This window comes from Engystomops pustulosus, chromosome 9 (assembly GCF_040894005.1).
Source record: "Engystomops pustulosus chromosome 9, aEngPut4.maternal, whole genome shotgun sequence".
NCBI lineage: Eukaryota > Metazoa > Chordata > Amphibia > Anura > Leptodactylidae > Engystomops > Engystomops pustulosus.
In genome coordinates this window covers 47,204,595-47,222,248 of record NC_092419.1, presented here as the reverse complement: position 1 = coordinate 47,222,248, position 17,654 = coordinate 47,204,595, and the positions used below count along the sequence as shown (strand labels likewise).

The 17,654-nt window shown below is 41.8% G+C and overlaps 1 protein-coding gene across 3 annotated transcripts in view; it reads right to left on the bottom strand.

The window, feature by feature from the left end:
• SMARCA1 (SNF2 related chromatin remodeling ATPase 1) overlaps window positions 1-17,654 on the bottom strand; it is a 71,663-nt gene that overhangs the window by 34,751 nt on the left and 19,258 nt on the right. For all 3 annotated transcript variants that reach the window (XM_072124186.1, XM_072124185.1, XM_072124184.1), the window contains exons 6-11: window positions 15,247-15,426; window positions 7,889-8,044; window positions 5,664-5,795; window positions 4,170-4,238; window positions 3,883-3,992; window positions 2,102-2,328 (exon numbers count right to left, since the gene is read on the bottom strand). In XM_072124186.1, coding sequence (XP_071980287.1) covers window positions 2,102-2,328; window positions 3,883-3,992; window positions 4,170-4,238; window positions 5,664-5,795; window positions 7,889-8,044; window positions 15,247-15,426 — 874 coding nt within the window. The remainder of the gene's footprint in view (window positions 1-2,101; window positions 2,329-3,882; window positions 3,993-4,169; window positions 4,239-5,663; window positions 5,796-7,888; window positions 8,045-15,246; window positions 15,427-17,654) is intronic.

Genomic DNA, 17,654 nt, shown 5'->3' with positions numbered 1-17,654 from the left:
ATGAATACCATGAAAGCTTTTTTTGTTCACAGAAGCAATCATATAAATGGATTCTGGTGTTAATGTATGTTTTGTTATTCTGTAGAATATGAAGGCATTGTTAAATGTTATATCAGACCTGGCAACTTCAACAAAATGTATTCTAATATATTCCGTAATGTATAGAATAAATCAGATTAAAATGTTCTGAAGACAGGGGCGGATTTACAGCTTTATACAAAAAAAGGCTGCGAAACCGACTCTGCCGCAAGATCAATGGCAGGATCCCTGTGCCACAGCGCCATCTAGTGTAAAGGGAAAGAATCAACCCAAAAACTGTAGGTTTCATGGTTTTTTTCTCCTGTGTTCGTTTACCTGTAATAAAATGTAGCACCAGATGTTACCTGTAATCAAACGGTGATGTATGAATTTCATGTTCACGTATTTTTATTCAACAATGTGATAATGAGGGCCTGCTCTGTTCTTATCTACCCTACGCCGGTTATTTTTTTGTGTTTTCCTACTTCACTGAATTTTACATAAAAGAGTATAACAGAGATATTTGCTAGAACAGTTTTATTACAAAAAAAAAAATCACAAACATGCAAACTATGCCCATGTAGGAACACGCCGCTCTCGCTGCTATGTTATCATGTGATAAATGGCGCTATTTAGGGAGTATGTGGCTATTATTCTCTTCCTGACAAACTCTAAATTACAGGTACTTCATCTTCTTACTGTATCGTCACGCTGCAGCCAAAACCTTCTCAACTTAAAGAGCACCTGTCTGTTCTATCTGACAAGTTTACTGGGCTAGGATGATTGCACCCAGTTATCCATGGATTTATAACACAGCACAATTCAGACTTATAAGAACAGATCCTTTATAATTGTCACATTATTACCTATTTACTGAATATGCACTGAATATTTGACTTTTAAATGTGAAGTTTTGGGAGGCGATCAGGCCACCTCTTTTTCTGCATACATTGGTCCACATTTATCGAAACTGGTAAAAACTGTATTATGTGCAGTTTGCCTGTGGAGTGTGCAGAGTGTGCCAGTCTTCATTAATTTGGCGTCCCCTGCACTGCTGCATTTTGTTTTGGTGGACTTTGTTCATTACTGCGATGCGTGTCAGTAATAAATGTGGCGCAAACTTGGACTAAGCAGTAACTCCCCCCTTTTGCTGCACATTTTTTCTTGTCGGACACAGTGTAGCCATGACACAAAAACTGGTGCAGACACTTTATAAATACATGTGCAAGCAGTTAGCATGATCTTTTCAGTGCAGAAAACTGGTGCAAACACTTTAAAAAATGTGGCCTATTCTCTGTTACATATATAGACAGCAGTAGGACCTGGTCACCCATTCAAATTTTTAACAAGATCGAAAAATCTATGTTAGCCTAGCCACTGGTGCTAATGGTAGGACATTATGGAGCTTACGTCATAGATGGACGGTCATCTATCCAGTTCATGGAAGCTGCTTGTTTTAGTTTACAGATGAAAACACAGAAAGAAGAGGGGCACAGAGAAATACATTGGAGGCAACAAGATGGGGCCATAGAGAACAGATGGGTACAGAGAGAAATAGGAGGGGAGAGGAAAGACAGGGGTGTAGAGAGAAGGAAGAATAAAGAACAATGGGATGGGTGGGGACAATAGACAGAAATACGAGGGGAAACAAAGACGGGTGCAGTGAGATGGGAGTACAGAGAAGAATAAGGGGAGGGGGAAATAGAGAGAAATAGGAGGGGAAACAGAGATAGGGGTGTAGAGATGCGGGCGGAATAAAAAGTGGAGGAAACATGGATGAATGGGGGTATAAAGACATAGAGATAGAAAGATGCAGAGAAATAGAAAGAATGATGTAAACATAATTAGGGGAATATAAATAAATTAGGACTAGCCAATTACACCCATGCCTATATGCTTGGCTGCTTTGCATCCTATCAAGCAACATATCCAGGTTAGACGGAGTTGCCAAACTGAGGACTCCGAACCTCTAGTAAAGGAACAACCTTATCACCACTATCAGCGAGTGACAGATTCTCCAATGAGAACATCATACATAAAGTGAATTTGAAATCATGTGCCCTAATAAGAGGTCAATATTTACCTTGTTCTCTCAGCTTTCGAAGCAGTTTATCCAAAGCCACCATCTTACCGCTGTTATAGACGAGATGGGTGTCAGTGGTATAAGGGGGACCTGGCTCGGCACCATCAAACAGGTATGGATGGTTACAACATTTGCGCAGCTGCATTAGGATATTTAACAAACGCATTTTGTCCATTTTCCCAGCAGAATTCAGAATGTCGATATCTTTCATTAAAATTTTTGTGTACCTAAAAGGTTACAAAAGAGTTTCTTGTCATAATGAACACACTATAATATGATAAATAATAGAACATTCAGCAACTCTCTATTAACAACCAACATACAGGTTTATTTCATATTCTAGTATTTCATGATTGTGATACAGTATAAACTTTATACTCACCTCGTCCCTCAGTCCCTTCGGCGTCTGCCGGTTGCAGCTAGTGAAGCCGGCGTAGTACATCCAGTCCTCACTGTACAAGTGCTGTGGGTACGGCACATGCACATTGCAGCCAGGGCATTATCCCGGCTTCACAAGTAGCATGGCGAGACAAGGTGCCAGCACAGGATCTTCCGATGTAAGTCATCAGGCTCGCATCTAAGTTAGTATAAAAGGTTTTATTTTTTACCACGTACATCCCTGAAACAGAGCGATTTGGGACCCTAAACCACAGGTCCATAAGGTTTTTCAATTGGTTAAAGGTCCATAATTAACATGACAAGTTGTTCTTTAAGGAACTGGTTCACAGGGAAGTAATCCATGACACAGTCCCCAAACACTCCTCCAAGGGGACCAGTGTCTTTCTAAAGAAACTGAAGGTAAAGGTACTGAACTGCCCAAGCATGTCTCCAATCTTATGAGAATCTATGAGGCATTTTCAAACAGAAGGTAGAAGACCTCCAACACCTACCAGTTCCATCATGTCGTCATGGAAGAGGATTCAAGTAGCTGTTACCTGTGAAGCTCTAACCAATACCATGCCAAGAGAGTTAAAGGGGTTGTCCAAGTGTTATAAAAATTTAGGAGCTGTGGAGGGCTTTTTAAAAAAATTAAAGCTGTTCTCTGCTGCTCCAGCGCTTCTGGGGTCCCGTGCCTCAGCCTGTCGGAGCCGTGCTCCCACCCGTCTCCTATCCCTGCATCTTATACAGCGCTGGTACAGGGGACCGGTGAGCTCTGATGGACTACAGCACAGGACACTGGGAACACCGGAGGAGCTGAGTACAGCTTTATTCTTTTAAAAAGCCCTCCCCAGTTCAGATCCTACATTTTTAAAACACTCAGACAACCCCTTTAAGTCAGTGCTGTAAAATAATTTGAGCAACACAAAATATTGATACTTTGCCACAATTTGGCAATTTTCACTTATTATAGGTTATACTCACTTTTGTTTCCAGTGGTTGAGACATTATTTGCTTTGTATAGAGTTACTTTGAAAGCAAACCAAATTATACAAGCTGTTTGCTGAGTACTTTACATTGTATCAAAGTGGTTCCATGGAAAGGTATAATAAAATATTTCCAAAAAAGTGAAGTGGTGTACTCACTTTAGTGCAATTTTGTACTTTGCATTACTTAACTTGAGCTGAAGTAGGTGAGACAGGTTCACTTTGTAAATGTATTGCAGCTTGTGTATGATCTTGAGTTCAATATTACAATAGCGACTAGACTTAAAATGAATTTCAATTTGGATATACTCTCTAAAATCACAAAATCTGACTATTCTAAAACGTCATGCTACAAAATACAAGAGGGTACAACATCTTTTTTCATTAGATGTGGTGAGGGGAAAATCACTTTCTTACCATTCTCTCTGCATTTTACTGAGTCCCAGATAAATTTTCACTTCTTTCTTTGGAGGAAGGCTTTTTTCAACTTCAGCTTTTATACGACGCAAAAGAAATGGCTTTAAAACCTGGTAAAATACATAAAGACAGAGTCCTAAGAATAAGAGTATATACATTACTGCTCCATTGACACAAGATACTCCATTTTCAGCAGTTGGACCTGCAAAGATCTGACACCCATCCCTCATCATTTTTTGGATATGATAAGTGTTGTCAGAGGAAAAACCCCATACAATCAGACTTACTGCATGAAGTCTTTCAACAAGCTTCTGATCTCCAAGACAATTGTTGGTGTCAAACCAAGAATCAAAATCCTGTAAAATAAAATGTATTAGAATAAATGGTGCAAACAGATAGTTGCCACAAACAGTACAACTAAACTTATATAACAATAAAAAACAATTAGTTGTTTCTATTTTATGATTGTGGATAATCTAATATAAACTTGTTTCTTTACAAAAAATGTTTGTGCTGTGTTTGTGGTGATACATCAGTGTTATGTTCTGTGTCTGGTCCATGGGCCTTATGTGGTTTTTTTATTTTGTCATACACAAATAAAATGGAGGCAGCCCCCTTATTTTCATTTACTACTGTGGAAGTTGGACTCCCCATGGATAACATCCATGTCATGTCCATTTTTTGTAGCCTTATTGACTTGGGAGATACCAGGATTCAGATAAGAAAAAAATTATGCTGCAACACTGTATGTAAAAACCTACATGACACCACTAACTATAATGGGTTTGTGTACTGTCAGTCATGCGCTGACTGCATTTACACAGTGCACACAGGATACATTTGAATTGTGTAGGGATTTAGCTGAATGCAGTTGAAAGTAACTTTCTTTTTAATGGAATATAAAAACAATAGTGCAGGTCCTTCTGATTATTTGAAAACCTTGTTGATCTGTGTGTTGATTCTAGTGTAAGTCTCATTGATACAAACATGTGCCCGCCGTACCCTAGCATGGCGGGCACATGTAGGCGCCCCTCTTCATAGTGATATATGGCGCACGGCGCCGTATTCCGGGGAAAGATAGGACATGTCCTATCTTTCTCCCAGCTACGGAACGGAACCCCATACGGCCGTGTGAATATAGCCTAAGAACGGTTTTATAATTCTGTGTCCAGTATGAGAAACGCGATCTGCACTGCACTGACCATAGCTGTGTGAGCCAACCTCACTGGTTGAGTTATGATGTAGTGCACTACTGTACTGGCCTGTAAGATTTATGCCAGATTGGTACAGTACCACTACTGCATATCTATAATGCATTGAGGTCAGTTCACACAGTCATGGTCGTTCTAAGAGATGCAGTCTGCACATGGATGTGTGTGAACATTTACATGCTAAGTTCTGCTAATTTTGTACATTTAAAGGTAACCTGTCTGGACAATTATGAGTTCCTATGGAGCGGGCGGGAAGCATAATTTCCCAAAACAGCTATAGAAAAAACATAACTTAATCCTCCACCTAGAGATTAGCCTAATAAGGCTCCTCTCTGGTGTCCCGGCACCTGGTTCGGCTGTAATGTAGCCAGCATAGTATACCCAGGCTTCATTGTACATGCTGTAGTAATGGCAATAACATTGTAAGGCGCAGACAGTGTAAGGCCCAGAAATAAAAAATGACCTGTGGTAGGTTTAGTGTCCCAAATTGCCCTTATAGGTTCCTTTAAATTTCAGTTTTGTACATTTGTTTAAAAAGCCTGAATTTCAAAGAAAAGAAGGAATACTTACCTCTGCAGAGTTAAACACATCAGGCAAAAGGAAATTGAGTAATGCCCACAATTCATGGAGGTTATTCTGAAGCGGTGTACCCGTCAGCAGTAAACGGTTTGTGGTTTTAAACTCTCGGACAATCTCAGATAGCTAAAGAGAAGAGCAACACAACAAAACATTTGTGACATATGTGACATTTTGACACTTCTAAAAATATATATATATTTAGTATAAACCAATTTTACATCGAATACATTTACATTTACGGTTGTAACTGTGGCACAGTTGGAAACTTTGGAGTTCTGGCTCCACAGAAGTGACATACTGTAGACTATCTACTGCTAGACTTTACATTGACTCCTTCACGGCTGCCATACAGTTTTATACGTCACATTTGCACATGCCCTGTGCAGAATGGACATTTATAAAGTTCATGACAGTGACCAACTTCAAACGGTAATATCTCCTAAACCCTGGCACCTAGAAACACAATTCCTGTGTCATATTAAACAATCACCCCTCTAATATTATGTATGGATTGTGTATTGATGCTTAACAGAACCAGAGATATCCACTCCTAAAATTGTACTAAAAATGTTTGATTTTTATTGACAGTTTTCTATGTCCGATTAAGAGGGGGGTATCTCTGTTTCTGTCAAGCACCTATACACAATTCTCATACCAAATTAATGGAGATATTCTTCCTTTTAATGTGACAGGAGGATTCTGTTTCTAAGTGCATGGGTTCAGGAGATATAGGTGTTTAAAATGTGCCCCCATCCAGTCAGCTGAAATCAGTGCGTTGTAAAAACTGCAGGAAAGACTTTCACTTTGCAGAAGTACATGCACCCTCTGCATCTGTAGCCGAACCTGGGAGAGGGTGATGGAATAATTCTGTACATATTTACAACATATTTTGGTAAAAGTTACTACTTATTAAAAAAAACCTTTAATTGTAAAAATGACAAATATAAAAGTAAAACTTGTTCTGATGTGTAAAGCTTTTCCAGAGATATTGTCATTTAAAGAAGTGCATAGCAGAACGTCAAAAATTGACCTGGACATTCAGGCATCCACGACCATCAGTCATGAAGGGGCTGAAGGCTGTGATTTTTCATTTTTTTTAAATCTATTAAAACCTAATACAATATATATAAATTTGATATCTGGGAATGGGCAGCACACTCTTGCACATGCCTGATGAAGACCCACAAGCATGATTCCCTAAAACCTCTTTAGATATGCATCTTTGGGTGTATAGACCAGTTGCAAAAACACTGCAACAGTGTCGGTGCTGCTATTCCACCAGCATACAGGGGGTCATTGTATTATATATCACTATGATGGAAGGTCTCCTTTCCACTCCACTGTGCTTGGTTCGAGCGTGGTCGTGTGCAGCCAAACTTAACTTCAGTGTTCTCCAGAAATCTAATGTGAGCTTTAAGGATGTTTGGTTGCTGTATATTTTCCCGGCTGCACATTCATTTCAATATTGGACAGGTAGGAGGAAATTTAAAATAATGCAACTATTTACTACTAATAATAGTTTAATAATACAAACAGCAGAATAGCCAATAAATACAACAAGAAACAAAAAAAAGAAAAACTGGAAACAACAATAATAAAGAGCAGACAAATTCTCAGAGCAGACAATGGTAAAAATAGAGGTCCCAGAGCCACATAACCTGGAGCCCCCTAATTATGCTGGAGACTGCCCAGAGTTCCCTAAAAATACTAGACCCCCAAAGAGTCCCCCTAATAATACTGGAGACCACTCAATGTCCCCTAGTACTGAAGCCCCCGAAAGCCGCCCTAATAAGACCAGAGGCCCATAATGATTTTGAAGCCTCTAAGAGCCCCCTAGAATAATGGAGCTTGCCAGGGGCCCCTAATGATACTGGTGCCACCCCAGAGCCCCTTAATCACACTGGAGCCTCCTAAGAGTCTCCTAATAATACTGGAGACACCCAAGAGCACTCAAATAATACCATAGCCCCCCAATAATACTGGGTTGTACCGCCCTGCTCTAGAGAAGTAAGCCCTCTTTATGGTGAATGAAGGAAGCAGCACCCCTGTATAAGTGCAGAGAGTAAAACAGACTAGTGACTACATCAACAGACAATAACAACTGCCTGTTAGTGAATAATGAAGGATTCTGTACGTTTTAAGCTTTTATACATTTGTATACTTTTGTTGTATTGCCTGTGAGTATGAACCACACAATTCAGTATGATGGGACTGACCTTTGACTTTTCATTCTTGATCCTGTGCGCCTCATCGATGACAAGGTATCTCCAGTTGAACTTCTTAAATACAGATTTTTCCCTTATGACCATTTCATAAGAAGTAACACAAACATCCCACTCTCCTGGCATCATGACATCTCGGATAAAGGCAGCCTGGTATAAAAAAACATAACACCTTGAATGTGACAACACATATTACGCTACAATGGAAAACGTTCTTATTTAGGAAGCAGATGTCAGTAGAAGTTTTATAACCTATCTGTTAGCAGTAAATTATATAGCGTATATACTCGTGTATAAGCCGAGTTTTTCAGCACAAAAAATGTGCTAAAAAACCTCACGTCAGCTTATACACGAGTCAATAAAAAAAAAATAAACTAACATACTCCCCTTCCGGCGCCTCCAATGCTTGGCACGGCTCCTCTTCTGTCTACTCCGCAATGCTCCGCTCCCTGCAGCTCCTCTTATGTCTTCTGTCTGCTATAACAGCCGGCAGAGACGCAGCCATGCACTCTGCCACACGGCGTATACTATGACGTCAGCTTAGTGTGCGCCAGCCGGCAGAAAACAAAAGAGAAGCCGCAGGGAGCGTTGTATGGCAGAGACGACAGAAGAGGAGCTGTGCCTAACATCGGGGAGCCGCGCCGAACATCAGAAACACCCGGAGGTGAGTATGTAAGTATATTTTGGTCTGCTGAGCAAACTTGGGGTTGGCTGGCTAGTAAAGGGGGCTGGCTTTATACTACTGGGGGCTGACTGGCTGTATACTACAGGGGGCTGTCTGGCTATATATGGGGGGGGTGACCAATGCATTTCCGACCCTCGGCTTATACTCAAGTCAACAGTCAACAGGTTTTCCCAGGTTTTTGGTGGCAAAATTAGGGCCCTCGGCTTATACTCGAGTCAATAGGCTTTCCCAGTTTTTGGTGGTAAAATTAGGGGCTTCGGCTTATACTAGAGTATATACAGTATCTGTTTGTATAGATCAGGGGTCAGGAACCTTTTTGGCTGAGAGAGCCATTAATGCCACATATTTTGAAATGTTATTCCGTAAGAGCCGTACAATATGCACATGCAGTAGATTGGTAGTCTCAGTGTCACGGGTACCCCTGCAATCTACTTCTCGGATCGAAGGGACACCCGCGGCCCACTCCATGGCGGCGCCCCTTTCCGAGCACACTCACCTCTCTGGTACCTGCAGATTTAAAGGGCCAGCGCGCCACTGATTGGCGCTTCCCACTTTCCGGGTTCCTATAAAGACCGGCTCCCAGCATTCACTGCTAGATCTTAGTGCTTCATGCCTATGTGGAAGCTTTCCACAGTGTTTCCTTCCCAATTATTGACCTCCCGTTGTGGCCTCGGACCTGTTCCTGATTCTGCTCTTTCCCTGCCAGCCCTGACCTCTTGACCGTCCCCGGCCCTGCATCATTGCCACCTGTCTTGACCGTCTGTATGTTTGTGACCACGAGGCTGCCCAGAGATCCTGCACAACGACTTTGGCTGCCACCATGGACAAGTCGCACCTGTGGAATGACCTGATTGTACCACGCTGTAGCAAGACCATCGTGCTTTGCAGCGTGCTCTGCTGAAGACCGGGTGCCACTTTGATTCCAGTCCCAGGTGTCTGCTTATATCATCATCCGCGGTGGTCCAGGAGCTTACTACTCCAAATCCTGACACCCACCACATGCCTCCCAGAGATAGGTAGTTCCAGCACATGCATCCCAGTATATAGGTAGCCACAGCACATGCCCAAGTAGATATGTAGCCCCAGCACATGCTCCCCAGTAGATAGGTAGCCATAGCAAAAAAAAAAAACGAAAGACACAGTGACAAACAGAGTTGGACTAAGGGTGGTGGATGTACCCAAACAATGATACACATTACTATTCTAGGGGTCTTTCGCACTTCTAAAAATTCTTTATTTTCAAAGTTCTAAATTCTCTACTTTTGAAGCAGATAGTCCTAGCACCCAAATAGATTCACAACTTACATTTCCCAAAGGTATGCTTTATGTTGCCATAGTTATTTAAGATTCCACATATTTTACTAGAATGTTATGAGGCTCAGAATTTGGGTGCTATTTTTTGCATTTTTTGAAAAATCACCAAAACCCGAATTTAGATGGACCTGCTCGACTTTTAATTCACGTTGAGAGGCCTAAATAATAGCTAGACTAGTAAATTACCCCATTATGAAAACTACACCCTCAACATATGAAAAAGCACTTTTAAAAAGTTTTTTTAACCCTTTCTGTGTTTTATAGGGGTTAAAACAAAATGGAGGTGCGGTCTACAAATTGTTGACAATACACTCATTTTGGGTGGAAAATTAAATATTTGCAATGGATTAAATGAAAAAAGGCTCCACAAAGTTTGATACCCAATTTCTCCCGAGTACACCGATACCCCATATGTGCTGGTAACCTGCTGTATGGGCACACGGCCGGGCATTGAAGGGAAGAAGACGCCATCCAGATCAGATTTGCTATGTCACATTGTACAGGCTATAATTTTTTTTCTTTTTTTAATGTGGACCTATAGGGGCTTATTTTTTACCACATGAGATGTGCTTTTCTGTTACATAATTTTGGGGCATCTATAGCTAATTGGTGAGATTTTATTAACTCTTTATTGGTGGAGGAAATGAAAATCATCAAATTTTTGGAAGATTTTTTGGGGGGTTTGTTTTGGACGTTTACCATACCATAAAAATAGTATATTATTTGTATTCTATGGGTCGGCACGGTTAAGAAAATACCTCATTTTTTCCCAAATTTTACTGCATAATAAGTAATTTGGCGAAAATGTTAATTTTAGCATCACTGTCTTTTCAAAATGCATAACTTTTTTATTTTTCAGCTGACAGATCTGGTTAAGGGCTTATATTTTGCGAGACGCGTTGTTCTTTTTAGTGGTCCTATTTTAGATTGTGTAACATATTTTTCACTTTGTTCACATTTTTAAAGGGTATGAATTAAAAATTAGCTTTTTTTCGGAGAGTTTTTTAAGGTTGTTTTTTTACGAGGTTCACTTAGCAGGTCCAATAACGATTCTGTTTTATTATGCAGATTGTCACGGATGTAGCGATACCAAATATGTGGGGGTTTTGTGTATTGTATTCAATTTTACTGAATAAAAACTAATTTGGAGAAAATACTGTTCATTTTAGCATCACCATCTTTTCATATGCATAACTTTTTTATATTTTGGCTGATGAATCTGGTTGGGTGCTTATTTTTTGCGAGATGAGTTGTTAAAGCATGTTTTGAAAGGGATTAATTAAAAATTATCTTTTTTCAGAAAATTTTTTGCGTTTTTTTTTTAGGCGTTTAGCGTGCAGGTCCAGTAACGATTTTGTTTTATTATACAGATTGTTACAGACGCAGCAATACCAAATATGTGGGGGGGGATGTGTATTTGTGTTTTTGATACTTTATTAAGTGTTTTTATGGGAAAGTGACATTTTAAGGGCTTATATTTTAATGTACCGTATATTCCGGCGTATAAGACGACTTTTGAAGACAGAAAAGTCTTCTCTGGGGTCATCTTATACGCCGGTAATCCCGACCGCCCACCATGTATTCACGGCGGCGGTCGGGTCGCGCTGCATGGAGATTGCAGCAAAGGCTTACCGGTAACATCCGCGATCGGTGCTAGCACCGATCGCGGGTGTTTTCACAGCGCTGGCCTCAACAGTGGCGTACCGATCGTGGTACCGAGGCCCGCACCTGACCCCTGTGCTGCGCTGATAACTTGGCGCAGCACCGCAGGCAGATGTTTTAAATTGTGACAGCTGCGGGCCTGCCTGTTACAGCGCACGGACTGTTCTGCATCTTGTCCGTGCGCTGGATCAGGAGGGCCCGGAGCTGTCACAATTTAAAATTTGAACGGCCCCCGATCCGCCCACCTTTCCACCCACCTCCCCACCCACCTCATCCATAGACGCCGGCACAGGCTTAATGACGCGCCTGCCTGCGCCGGGTCTGCTGAGGTCTATGACCCGGCACCTGACCTGGCAGATGCATCATCAGCCGTCGCCTGCGCCGATCTTTAGAAGAGAGAGAGAGCGCGAAGAGGAGCGGAATAACTAGGTAAGAGTTTTATTTTTTTTATTTTGCTTAAATCTATGGGGCCCTGTTTCTATTTGGGGGGGGGGGGCTACTGCTTGGGGGACATTGATTATGGCTACTGGTAGGAGGGACATTAATCACGGCTACTGCTGGGGGTGGGGACATTAATTATGCGTACTGGTGAGGGGGGGGATATTAATTATGGCTACTGGTGGGTGGGGGCATTAATTATGGCTACTGGTAGATGGGGGACATTAATTATGGCTACTGGTAGATGGGGGACATTAATTATGGGCACTGGTGGATGGTGTTCAATGTTTTTATGCATACCGATGGTAATGTTGTTGTTGTATGCCTTATGTTTATGAGCGACAGTTTTCCTGCTATATACCTGCATGTCATAAGAATTTAAATTAAAAAAAGGACCATGTTAAATTCAAATCTGTTTTTTTTTTTAATTTTTACCGGTGTTTTGTATGCGTTGGAAAAGGGGTAGTCTTATACGGCGAATATATCTTAAACTCTATATTTTAAACAGGAAAGTAGGGGGGTCGTCTTATACACCAGGTCGTCTTATACGCCGGAATATACGGTATTTATTTTTCATTTATTCAAATGTCTAAACTTTACCTTTTTTAACTTACACAAACTTGAACTTGAACCAGCGATGCTCTGATCACTGGTTCAAGTTCAAAACACTGCTCTACAATACTTCATTCATTGTAGAGCGTTTGCATGCTCAGACAGTTTACAGTCAGACCCAAAGGGGTCTGACTGCTAAGAACATTGGGCAGCTCCGGGCACTTGGCAGACCTCGGGGCTGCCCAGAAGTGGATTGGATCCCCCGGTAAGTAGCACGGGGGATCTGATCCATAATGGGTAGACCCTTACACGCCGTTGTCATGCATGTAAGGGGTTAACACTCGCGATCGGAGTTGGCTCCGATCGCGAGTGTTGGAGCGTGATGTCATCTGTGATATACAGCCGACAGCAGCTGCTTCTGGTACCGGCACCAGAAGCGGGACGTTATAGCACGTCCCCGTGTGGGAAGTATCTTCCCCCACGGACGTACTATAACGTCCTGGTGCGCGTAGGGGTTAAAAGAAATCTACCATTTGTATTTTTGCATTGTGAACCAAACACACCTTTAATAAATGATTTTTATTATTTTTTAACAACAAGGCACAGGCTTACAGAAAAGATATACAGGGAATTCATATAGCTTTGTTTGCATAGTACAATCCTCTATCTATCTCATTTTGCATACATTGTACCTTCCTTGGCTGACCAGAGTGGGAATAATAGAAGGGGATGGGGAAGAAAAACTGAGCTAGGGAGGGGTTACAAAAAAAGGAGGAGTAGGAGGTAGGAAGGGAAATAAGGCGGGAAGGAGTATGTAGTTCGCCATAAGGATATTCCCGTGGCTGACTACTTGTGCATATTTTAAAGACTACTTGTGCAAAGTTTAATCACTGAGCTGAGTGGTTTTGCTCAAAAAACAATTATAAAATTCAGGACCTTGGGAAAGCTGGGTGTAGACTGATTAACACATTACACAGAGCTTCCTGAACAGTCCAGACAGGACTAATAAGCAAGATGAATCATACACAGCAGCTTGGGGATGGTACAGCTATTGATTATCGCCAGCCACAGGAGCGCCAGAGCCTCATTATCATAATTTTATAATAGTTTTTACATCAAAACCACTCGGCTCAGGAATTAAAGAAGATATGTTCCTGCATCAGTGTAGCTACAGCATTCTCAAGGTATGTTTGCTTCATAACGCATAAAAGCAAATGGTAGATTTAAAAAAATGTAAATCTTCTGTACAAAAAAATTTGCAATCTTCTGGCACTAATAACTTTTGTATACATCAGTGAATGGAGTTGTGTGTGGTGCATTTTTTTGTGATATGATGCAGTGGGGCTTATTTACTAAGGGTCTGTGGACGCACTTTTGTCTGATTTTACGCCGTTTTCGGTTTTGCAAGGCTGTAACAGGTATTTAACTGGGGATTGTGCCGCACGCAATCGGATTCTGGCGCGGCTGCGCTGGCTTTCATGGGACAGAAATCGGAGGGCGGGCCGTCAAACGATCCGACTGATTGTGGGATTTAACTTTAAAATTGTGTCACAAGACAATGCACTTACATGCACTGGAAAAAGAAGGTGAACTCCATTTGACCTCAGGGGGGAAGCGACACATGCACAATATCGAGCGCACGATCGTAGTGAATTGCGGCAGAGTGCATTCTGGTCGGACATTGCACTTTCAGGGAACGCGTCAGGACAGGTAAGTAAATGTGCCCCAATGTTTTAATTGCTACCATTTTGAGGACCTATTTGGCAAACTCTGTGCAGTGCTGCGTAGTCTGTGTGTGCCAAAAAAAGGAATTTATTATTATTATAAAGAAACGTTATGATCGCTTTTTATCACATTTTTGCAAGATGACGAAAAAGTGGAATTTTCTGTTACAGGGTTAAATGCTAGCTGCTAACTAATAACTGTTATCATATTTTGATAGATCAGACATTTTGGGGCACATCATGCTTTTTACTGTTTATTTTTCTACCAATTCTAGAGAAAGGGGGGTGATTTCGAATTTTTAGGTGTTTTTTTTTTCTCTTTTTTTATTTTTTACTATTTTTCAGACCCCCTAGGGTACTTTAACCCTAGGTTGTCTGATTCTACCATATACTGCCATACTCCAGTATATGGGGATTTTACTGATCATCTATTACAATGTGCCCCTAGCACAACGTAACAAATGATCAGAAACTATTCTGTCTCGGGTCATAGCAACAGATCGTCGCTCCCAGCGATGTAATTGGGAATGACAACCTAAGCCAAGATGGCGGTGCCCATGTGCCAGCATCAAAGAGTTAACACCACAATCCGTGCTAGCTGTGATCGCGGGTGTTGCCTGTGGTGTCTGCTGAAAAATGCACCTTCTATGGAGAACCCTCTCCACACTCCTGCAGCCAAAGTGTGACATCACATGTAGGTAAGAAGATAAGGCAATAGAATCACAAGAAATTCCCCATGGAATTCAGGGCTTGGAGAGTTATGACGATGTTCCAAAAGATATAGAAAATATTTTTCAGTTCAAGAATTAATGGATGTTTGTTCATAAAAAAAATAAGGAATACCGAAAATAAGCCCTAACCCATTTTTCAGAGCTAAATCTATGCTTAACTATGATGACATGACCCACATGCACCACATGTCACAAGATCTGATTCAGATTTTAAGAAAAGTAGTTTTGTTCAAAAGATGTACTTACCCGAGCATCTTTGTCACCAATAAGACACACTGCACGAAGTGTTGGGACCCAGCGTTTAAACTCGTTCATCCAGTTGTGCAGAGTCGATTTTGGTACCAGCACCATATGTGGACCTGGTATATTCCTGTAGTGCTTAAGGTAGCCCAACAATGCAATTGTTTGCAAGGTTTTACCTAATCCCTGAAAACAAGAAGAATGATATAAAACATACTGTCAATGAATGAGAACATGAAGCAGCTCATGATGTGAAGCAATGCTAACATCAAAACCCTGCCCTAAATATCACATATAGCACATACATTTTTTTTATCTTTTTGCAAGAAGTACTAAGGACTGTTTCTGCAAGAAACTGAATCATACAGTGCATCTGATCCAAAATCTTGCTCTAAGGACTATATACGCTCACCGGCCACTTTGTTAGGTACACCTGTCCAACTGTTCATTAACACTTAATTTCTAACCAGCCAATCACACGGCGGCAACTTTGCATTTAGGCATGTAGACATGGTCAAGACAATCTCCTGCAGTTCAAACCGAGCATCAGTATGGGGAAGAAAGGTGATTTGTGGCCTTTGAACGTGGCATGGTTGTTGGTGCCAGAAGGGCTGGTCTGAGTATTTCATAAACTGCTGATCTACTGGTATTTTCACGCACAACCATCTCTAGGGTTTACAGAGAATGGTATGAAAAAGAAAAACATCCAGTGAGCGGCAGTTCTGTGGGCGGAAATGCCTTGTTGATGCCAGAGGTCAGGGGAGAATGGGCAGACTGGTTCGAGCTGATAGAAAGGCAACAGTGACTCAAATCGCCACCCGTTACAACCAAGGTAGGCAGAAGAGCATCTCTGAACGCACAGTACGTCCAACTTTGCGGCAGATGGGCTACAGCAGCAGAAGACCACACCGGGTGCCACTCCTTTCAGCTAAGAACAGGAATCTGAGGCCACAATTTGCACAAGCTCATCGAAATTGGACAGTAGAACATTGGAAAAACGTTGCCTGGTCTGATGATTCTCGATTTCTGCTGCGACATTCGGATCAGAATCAGGGTCAGAATTTGGCGTCAACAACATGAAAGCATGTATCCATCCTGCCTTGTATCAACGGTTCAGGCTGGTGGTGGTGGTGCCATGGTGTGGGGAATATTTTCTTGGCACTCTTTGGGCCCCTTGGTACCAATTTAGCATCGTTGCAATGCCACAGCCTACCTGAGTATTGTTGCTGACCATGTCCATCCCTTTATGACCACAATGTACCCAACATCTGATGGCTACTTTCAGCAGGATAATGCACCATGTCATAAAGCTGGAATCATCTCAGACTGGTTTCTTGAACATGACAATGAGTTCACTGTACTCAAATGGCCTCCACAGTCACCAGATCTCAATCCAATAGAGCATCTTTGGGATGTGGTGGAACGGGAGATTCGCATCATGGATGTGCAGCCGACAAATCTGCGGCAACTGTGTGATGACATCATGTCAATATGGACCAAAATCTCTGAGGAATGCTTCCAGCACCTTGTTGAATCTATGCCACGAAGAATTGAGGCAGTTCTGAAGGCAAAAGGGGGTCCAACCCGTTACTAGCATGGTGTACCTAATAAAGTGGCCGGTGAGTGTATATTGTAGGAAGGTACAAGGTGTCATCATGGATGGTAGATACATGTCAATGAGGTGTCTGGCCTCGGGGACCATTATTTCTGGTGTCAGCGGCACTGACACACATTTGTTATTTTAGCATAGCTGCAATGCAGCTGATCCGGGACAGGTTTTTCTGGAGAAGTCAAAGTGCTGGGTGGGATGGCTGCTCCCACGTTCCAGGCCAGGGCTTACAGCATTATGTAAAGCCACCTGTGTTAGGTGAAGCGGGGGGGGGTTGTAACTCAGTGGATGTCAGAACCAGAGCTGGGCCTTGCTGTAAGGGGAAGTCTGAGGACTGGAAAGGTGTGCCTAAAGGTGGGAATAAAGTACCGTACTGTTCCTGTTAATATGCACTGTGCTTGATGACATGGACTGGGATCTATCATGAGGACCATATGTTTTGTTTCGAAGAGAACCCCTTTTTCCTGTAATTTTTTTATGTCCAAAACCCCTGTTTTGTTTATCTGAAAGACTTTTGCCTGGCGCTTCTCTAAAGGCTACCATTTGAGTTGAACTGCCTAAACATATATATGAGTGGACACAGAAGGTGACATTGCTTGTACAATGGTCATAAGAGCTCACAATCTATGAGGATGTGATGGTGCTTGTACAATGGTCATAAGAGCTCACAATCTATGAGGATGTGATGGTGCTTGTACAATGGTCATAAGAGCTCACAATCTATGAGGATGTGATGGTGCTTGTACAATGGTCATAAGAGCTCACAATCTATGAGGATGTGATGGTGCTTGTACAATGGTCATAA